This window comes from Papaver somniferum, chromosome 8 (genome assembly GCF_003573695.1).
Source record: "Papaver somniferum cultivar HN1 chromosome 8, ASM357369v1, whole genome shotgun sequence".
Classification (NCBI taxonomy): Eukaryota; Viridiplantae; Streptophyta; class Magnoliopsida; order Ranunculales; family Papaveraceae; genus Papaver; species Papaver somniferum.
This window is the reverse complement of record NC_039365.1, coordinates 162981160-162989182: the sequence shown is the minus strand read 5'-3', so window position 1 is coordinate 162989182 and position 8023 is coordinate 162981160. Positions and strand designations below refer to the sequence as shown.

The following is an 8023-nucleotide window of genomic DNA, read 5'->3' as shown; positions in this document are numbered from 1 at the left end:
TTGCTTGAGTAGGAATTGAATCGAGAAAGAGAGATATAACTCTTTGATATACTTTATTAAGATTGTGTCTAGTTGACTCTCTTGAAAGTATATTAGAGTTAGTCCATACAGATTGCTAAGAGAAATATTGGGTGTGGTTGTTATACTCTCGCTTTTTCACAATGATAAACAAATAATTAATGAAGAAATTAAACTACATACCAAAATCAAATCGAATACGAGATTAACGTGGTTCGGTCGATTCGAACTACATCCGCGGATGAAACCCGTAAGGTGAGAGATATTATTGATCTTCAGAATACTCTGAGATAGTTTTACAGTTACATGGAAACTCTTCTTTATAGAGTAAATTAGACCTAGGAAGATAATTATGTTAGGTTTATGTTTTGTCTTGTTCTTTGCTTCACGTGCCTTGAGTGCAGTTCACTTGACTTGGTCTTCACTTCACGTGCGTTGGCTGCTCGGTCACTTGCTTGGTCTTCACTTCATAATATAGCTGCCTTAGTCATTCTTTACACCTCGGCTACTTGTACATAAGCGATATACTACTCTAATACTCCCCCTCAAGTTGGAAACGTAGAGAAACATAGTGTGCAACTTGAACAATTAACAATGAAGATAAGAAGACATCGACGATGATACATCGATAACAAAAGGTATCACTTAACTTTGTAATAATGTTGGAGTTGTACGAACTGAGCATGAACCTTGGCGAAACTTCATTGGCTAAAACTTGTTGAAAAACTTGAACGCGCCGTGTAACTTTGGTGATTTTCTAACAAACCAAGCATTCATTGCCAGTCTCTTCTAGCCATTAACTCGAACTGCAGCTGCAGCAAACTGAAATTGCAGTATCAAGCACCAACAACAATATCAGATCAATTTCATCAAACCCTATCTATAACCCATTCATGTTGCTTCACCTTCAGCTGTATTACAACTCTATATCCATCACCAGATTTGTTAACCATTGTCACTCCATCTTCCTTGCAATTTCAGTCCCTACACATTCTCAAATCACAACATTTGAGCCATCTAAAACTGCTTACATTCATTGCAGTAACAATTTCTTCTTAACCACCAACACCATTCTCTGAAAGTCCCACAATCTTCTCAGAAATCCACCAGTTCAACCACCAACTTCAGTCACTGCAATCATACTACCAGACCCATTGTTTCTCTGCACTTTCTCCACATACAACTTCAACAACAACCCATTTTATCAACACCACCAGTCCCATATCCTTCTCAGATTCCTTTTCTTGTGAACGATCCATCTCTGTCACCACTTGTTCTCCTATCTACAGCCAGCACCAGATTCAAAACCCTAACTTCTATTTTTAACCCATTCATCGAATTCCTGTAATTCATAACACAATTAGACAGTCAATTAGTAAAACACAACCATCAACTGTACAGTAAAATCCCCAATTTTCCCTGGGTTTATGAAAAAAATCCCCAAATCGTAAAATTAGGGTTTCTGAAAATTCACAATATGGGTTTTCTGATTACCAACCTCGTTATGTCTACGAAAATTGTGTTAATCTCTTGTAAGAAAACCACCGTATTGAGTAACCAGTTACTTTCTTTGCTTGAAAATCTTCACAAAACAGCACTACAAATGGATAAAAATCACACACACGAACTACACAGATCTGTTTGCGATGAAAATGACTTGAAATCTCTTGATATTTAGGGAATCGCCATTTTTGCAGAGCTCTGGTGTAGAAAATGAGAGAGAGAAGAGGCTGAAAGAAAATGGAAAGAAAGTGAAACCCTAAACAGTTATGATTTCTGTTTAATTCGGCCCTATCATGTCCGTCTAAATAATCCTCTAGATGTACCGTCAACCCGATCTATGGCTACTGATCTATTACAGCTAGGGTTAGGATATCCGTTCCCATGATCCTCGAGATGGAAATTCACAAGATTTAAGGTTACAGATTCGGGATGGTTAAGTTAAGGACCGACTGGTAATTTTACCAGTGCAGCATTTAACTCTGACTTGGTGGGACCACCTGACTTAACCAAACGGATAACGGAAGTGTGACTGATTTGTAATTGGTTTATAACTGTATGACCATTCTTTGAATCGGGTCCTAGTTGTAGGACTGTTTTATACATTTCCCATTAAACAATGAACTACTAGAAGATGAATGAATCATGACTGACGCGGAAATACATATCTTGGCTTAAGAGATTGATCATGCTTTTTATATATATCTTGAGTAACCATATACTTCGTTCGCTATTATTCTTCAAAAATATTGCAATTACAGCAGCAAATTTTAGAGCGCTAGCAGCCACGAGCAATGTTGCTATGGTCTCGTGTCTCATGTCGGGCCAGGTCTGTGCTTTTCCAAGAATGCCCTGGCCACCAAATTTCTAAAGCTTACAGTTACAGCTCCAGCTGAAGCCGGAATTGTTGCTCCAAAATTTTGCTTGGTACTCGAACCATTCTGGGCAAAACAACAACTCAACAATTAAGTGAGAAACACACGCTTGGCTGTTGTTACTTTTAGGCATATCTAAACATTGAGAGAGACTTGAATTTCCATGGCTCATGATTGCCACAGTAAAAATGGCCAGTGTCCAATTCCTACAGTGAGCAGAAAATTAAAAACATGCATGTTTCCTAGCCGACAATGCCAATAATTTGCTCGTGATCACGTACTTAAATTACAGTAATCATTTCCCTTGGCCCTCATCTACAAGGAGTGAGATTACAGAAAAAGAGAAGGCGGAGAAGGAAAGAAAAGAAGAAAAAAAAACTAGAGAAAATCATATCCCAATTTAAGTAAAAATAATTGAGCTCATAGAGGGCGCATTTTCTTCAGCTTCACTTCATCATGAGCTCATAGAGTGTCTCGACACATTTAGGCGATGGCCTTGATAGCTTCAGTCTTAGGCCGATGTACTACAAATGGGTTTCAGTTATATTGCATCCAGTGAATGAAGTCTACAACTAGTCAGCCTCTAGTCAGTAGTCATAGACCCACAAGCAAAGCTGCAAAACAGCAGAAGGCAAAGGAAAGAACAACACAGATTAACATACAGTAACATTGTTTTTCTTAGTAACTCTTAAGGCTTACATTCATAAACAAAAACAGTTTTAGGGGAAGTATTCAAGTTTTTCTGAGCGTACAAAAAAGTAACGCTAGAAACAGGGATTGAACCTGTGACCTTGTGGTTAACAGCCACACGCTCTAACCAGCTGAGCTATTCCAGCTTTATTGGAAAGCAACAAATTTACCAAAATTATAAAGTACTTAAGTAAAAACAGCACTTTGCAGTACATCTTTGGCAGCTTTGGAAAGCCAAATTGGTTGATCTTACAGTTATCAAGAACAACCCAAGTAATGATGAATCTAGCTAATCTTTTACATAGCTGCATTCACTTTCCAGGATCAAATCTGTGGCGAAAGCCCAAGCATTGTTTCTAACGTAACCTGCAGTCGTCGTTATTGAAGCTAATAGAAAAATTAAGAGCCGCAATTAATTAAAGTGCTGACAGTAATAATACAGTAGAATTGAGCAAAGCAAAGCAAAAAATGGTTAAATTAGAAAACAAGCGTCAATTGTATTGGTAGTGTTCCTTTTCATGCAATTCTTTAGGCAGTATTAAGCACATTTTGAACACTCTTCAGTAACTTCTCCTCAGTACTGGAATGCAAATAATGAGAGACCCTATCTTTCTCCGTTTTCAACAAAGTAATCAAACAAGTCAAAATCCATGTCTTTTGTTTGGCTAGAAATAATGAAGCTCTTAAAGGTTCTAGTTGAGATCTTGTGTTAATAAGATGGCACAGATTCTAATGAATGCTGCAAACGTCCCAAGTATCGTTGAAGATAATAGATACATAGCTTACTCTTATTCCCATTGGGATACTGTGTTCTGCTCTAGAACTTCCGTACACGTATACATAAAACAACAATGTTTTCATTGCATAGCTCCAAGTTTAAATTCTTCTGGAACTGTTTTACACTCAATTTCAATTTGTGTCCAGAAATAATACAGACAACTATTTTTCTTTCTCGACATCTGACACCCAATTCATAGATGACTGTTTGGTGAACCTGCAAGAATTACACTACTACTAAGCATGTGATTGCTAAGCTTAGCTAGTGCAAGTGTTGGTTCAAAAATCTGGGGCCTTAGACACCAGAGAGTGCAAGACAGTGCCTTGAAACTTCATATATCCACAGCTACCAAATGTCTGCCCGAGTTAACTTATACAACTAACTTACACTCTCTCAACAACTGTAATTAACCTATCAGTAAAACCGAAAAGGGAAAAATGCATAAGAATAACAATTTACTACCTGCCATGAGGAGCAGTAGCTACTCAATCCCTGACTTCTAACACATTATGACAAATTAAAAAGTCAAGGAAAATCAGAAAATACCTTTAATTGAATGGTCCTCAAGCAAGTCTCCAAGTTTCTTTCTTCTTTATCAAAATGCCATCAAGCCAGAAGAATTGCAAGCCCCCGCACCGACAGAAAACTGACCACTTCAGAGGCTTTTAATTTTCCTTTGCCGTGTAGTTAACAATTAAAGCTTCCATGTGAATGGTTTTGAATCAATTCTTCAAATAAATCACTGAAATTTTACACCTTCGATTAAATTTTTGCGCCTTCACATTTTAAATTAGATTTTGCAAGAAAATGTATGTACCTCTTATAAACACCATCGCAGCAGGATCCTCATCCATAATGCATCCCATCTCATAGAACCCACTTCACAGCATCCAGAAGAAACAAAAGGCAAGGAAATTGCATACAGTTAGAAAGAAAACGACCTATGAAACCTCTCTACGATTGTGTTCCCCCTCTTAGCAGTCAGGGACTCAGGTTGAACCTCAATGTTGCAGATTATCTAAAGTTTGGCATAAGAATAAGCTAAGGCCACATGGTAAGATAACCTGAACTAATTGACACATTTCATTTTACTTAGAACGTGGATGTCTAAGCCGAAATAACCTCAAAGCCGCTAGCAATTCACAAATCTTTAGCAGAAAACCCAACCAATGAGGCCAATAATACTCTTTGTTATACTTATTTGTATTTAACATAAATGACACAATGAAAAGGAAATAAAACTCAGAATCAGATAAGTTGACACTTCCAGATTTCAAAATGGGTTTCAATTGATTCATTTTAAAAATTAAGACATTTGATTCCACAAACAAGATATTGGATTTGAAATTGACATTCCTCCGAAGATTGACAAGACTACTAATTACATATGTGAAACCATAATCCCCAAACTGAAACCACCAAGACAAAAGAACAGAAACCCTCAATTCCTAAAACCTAAAGAGCAGAAAAAGCAATTAAGAACTAGTAAACTTAGTAACAGCTTTGGTACCCTCAGAAACAGCATGCTTAGCCAATTCACCAGGAAGAACAAGACGGACGGCAGTCTGAATCTCTCGAGAAGTGATAGTTGGTTTCTTGTTGTACCTCGCTAATCTGGATGATTCAGCAGCAAGTTTCTCAAAGATATCATTAATGAAACTATTCATGATACCCATTGCTTTGCTTGAGATACCAATATCAGGATGAACTTGTTTCAGTACTTTGAAGATGTAGATCTTGTAAGTTTCGACTGATTTCTTTGATTTCTTCTTCTTCTTCTTATCTGTTGTTGAAGCATCCTTGCTTGGTAATTTCTTCTCAGCTCCGGGTTTCTTCTCTGCTGGTGCTTTCTCTGCTTTCTTCTCTTCAGCGGGTTTCTTTTCTGCTGGTTTTTTCTCTGCTGCTTTCGGTGCCATTTGAACGGAAATTTGAACGGAAAATGAAATGTTTTTCAGAGGAAGGGAAGAGAGTAAAGGTATTGTTAGGTGTGAAATTGAAAGAAGAGAGTGGGGTTTTTATATAGGGGCGTTGGTAGTGTATGATTGGTGCGATTTGTTTCATGCGGATTGACATTATTCACCGTTGATTATGCTGAAGGTTCTTGTATCATACGGATAGACATTGTTCACCGTTGATTAATGTGAAGGTATATTAAGTCATACGGATCGACACTGACTGTGCTATGATTGGTGCGCTTTGTTTCGTACGAATCGATTTGTTTCATAAGGATCGACAGCCTATGCCGTCGATTGTTGCAAAGGTAATGAAAGGCTATGATGAAAAGGGGGAAGGCTTTGTTTTGGGCGATATTCAAAATTTTCACGATTTATAAAGGGGATACCGGTATTATTTGGAGATGATATCATTCCATATAGGACAAACAAGTGTTAGCAGATCCTGATCGTCGAATTGCTTAATTGATATCATCCCCGCTAATAGTGGTATCCCCTTATAAATCATGAAAATTTTGGGGTAGGAGAAGCATGATACTCTTTCCTTTGAAGACAAAACCTTGTTACACCTCCTGGCCGAACCGACCGGCCTCTCCTTCACTTTCCGGACCGGTCAGAAGCATCAACACATACTTGGGATGATTTCTCCTAATCGTGGCGGGTGTTGTAAAGAACTCATCATCTATGACTGGCTTGGAATTGCCAACATCTTTCGGTATGGCAGAACTTTTCTCAAATGACATCTTAACGAAAATTCTCTCACGCTACTTCCACCTTCGAAATAACTACAATGGAACAATACGAAGAGAAATTATTACGGAAAGTGCATGGAAATTATTTTATCAGACACACGAGATCCATCTTGGACACAAGCCAATTTGTTTCAAAGTCATAATGCGCATAGGCAAAGAAATGGGGACTGACAGACCCTGCATCACCTCCTCATGCCAACACCGTACCCTGCAGCGGGAAATTTGCGCCCGGCCGAGGGGGCGCGCCCCACCACGGGAACCATACACACGGTCACACCAGGAAAAAGGAGTAAACGCTAGAAGCTAGGTTTTCGCGGGAAGGGAATGACAATTACCAGCTCATGCATGCCTACTTTGCACGGTAATTGAGGCGGCCAACATCACTACGGTATTCACGCCTAAATGTTACTACAAGTTCGTGCAAAGCATACCTACGGCTAGGATTCATACCAACGCAAAAGGACAACATTTCTACAAGTTCACGAAAAGGTACGCCTACAGCTAGGGTCTGCACTAACACAATAAAAAAACAAGAAAAGCAAGTTAAAGAGGAAGTGTTGGAAGACATACCTGGGATTCGCTCGTCCGCTTTACTGTTACCACACGGCCAGAATAAAAAAAAATATAGGTGTGAAGTAAAAGGAGAGGCCGGCCCCTCCTTTTATAGGCTTGATACTTAGGGGTTTGAATAAGGAAATGACTTCCTATTTAAGTCAAGTAAGGAAAAGAGGCAACCGGGCCCGCGAAGACCAATCACCATGCCAAGACCGTTTGTGCCATTGCCTTGGCCCCACCATGCCAAGCCGTCCGCCATGCTTGCCTCACCAGGACCGCGCCATGCCTTGGCCACATGCCAAGCCGTCCGCCATGCTTGCCTCGCCAGGACCGCGCCATGCCTTGGCCCCACATGCCAAGCCGTCCGCATGCTTTGCCTCACCAAACAGCGTCATTGCCTTGGCCGCGCCATGCCAAGACGTCCGCGCCATGACTTGCCGCACCAACACCGACAAATCGCCGAGCCAGCGTCATGATGTTCCCTAACCCAGCCAAGGTGATGCATAGCCAGACTAAGCCGACGATATTCATCTCACCACTTCACGGTCTACATCACAAATAGAATCTACGCAAGGCCGCCAAACACGAGGATCATGGAATCTCCTTACCTCTCGAAAAAGGTTAGTTGGACCTTCCTGGACATCTTTCCAAGACTTGTCCTTTCGATTTTGGTCCTTTCCTGTCACCATCTTATGCTTACAACAATGCACATGTTCCGATCTAAGCAGGGGACTTAATGTTGATAGTGTTTTTTAGCTTAGGGTTAAAATCGTAAAACCGTACAACTGACATGACGTCACTATGACCATTAGCACATTTATTGAATCGATCAGCATGCCTACGTATTACCAGGGTACCTTTTTTTTATGTGTCATGTTCCACGGCAGAACCCTTAACATTGAC

At 39.8% G+C, this 8023-nt stretch overlaps 1 protein-coding gene, 1 long non-coding RNA gene and 1 other non-coding gene across 3 annotated transcripts; all 3 read right to left on the bottom strand.

The window, feature by feature from the left end:
* Nucleotides 1-248: 248 nt before the first annotated feature.
* On the bottom strand, nt 249-1741 carry LOC113303798. The gene is made up of 2 exons (XR_003337771.1): nt 1517-1741; nt 249-1360 (listed from the first exon to the last, which is right to left on the bottom strand). It is a non-coding gene; the product is annotated as an uncharacterized LOC113303798 (long non-coding RNA).
* A 1414-nt stretch (nt 1742-3155) lies between these two features.
* Nucleotides 3156-3229, bottom strand: TRNAN-GUU. The gene has a single exon. It is a non-coding gene; the product is annotated as a tRNA-Asn (tRNA).
* Nucleotides 3230-5125: 1896 nt separating this feature from the next.
* LOC113303797 (probable histone H2B.1) lies at nt 5126-5844 on the bottom strand. Its single transcript, XM_026552879.1, has one exon. It carries the CDS (start codon nt 5775-5777, stop codon nt 5337-5339), a length of 441 nt encoding a protein of 146 aa, XP_026408664.1. The 5' UTR covers nt 5778-5844; the 3' UTR covers nt 5126-5336.
* Between the last annotated feature and the right edge of the window lie 2179 nt (nt 5845-8023).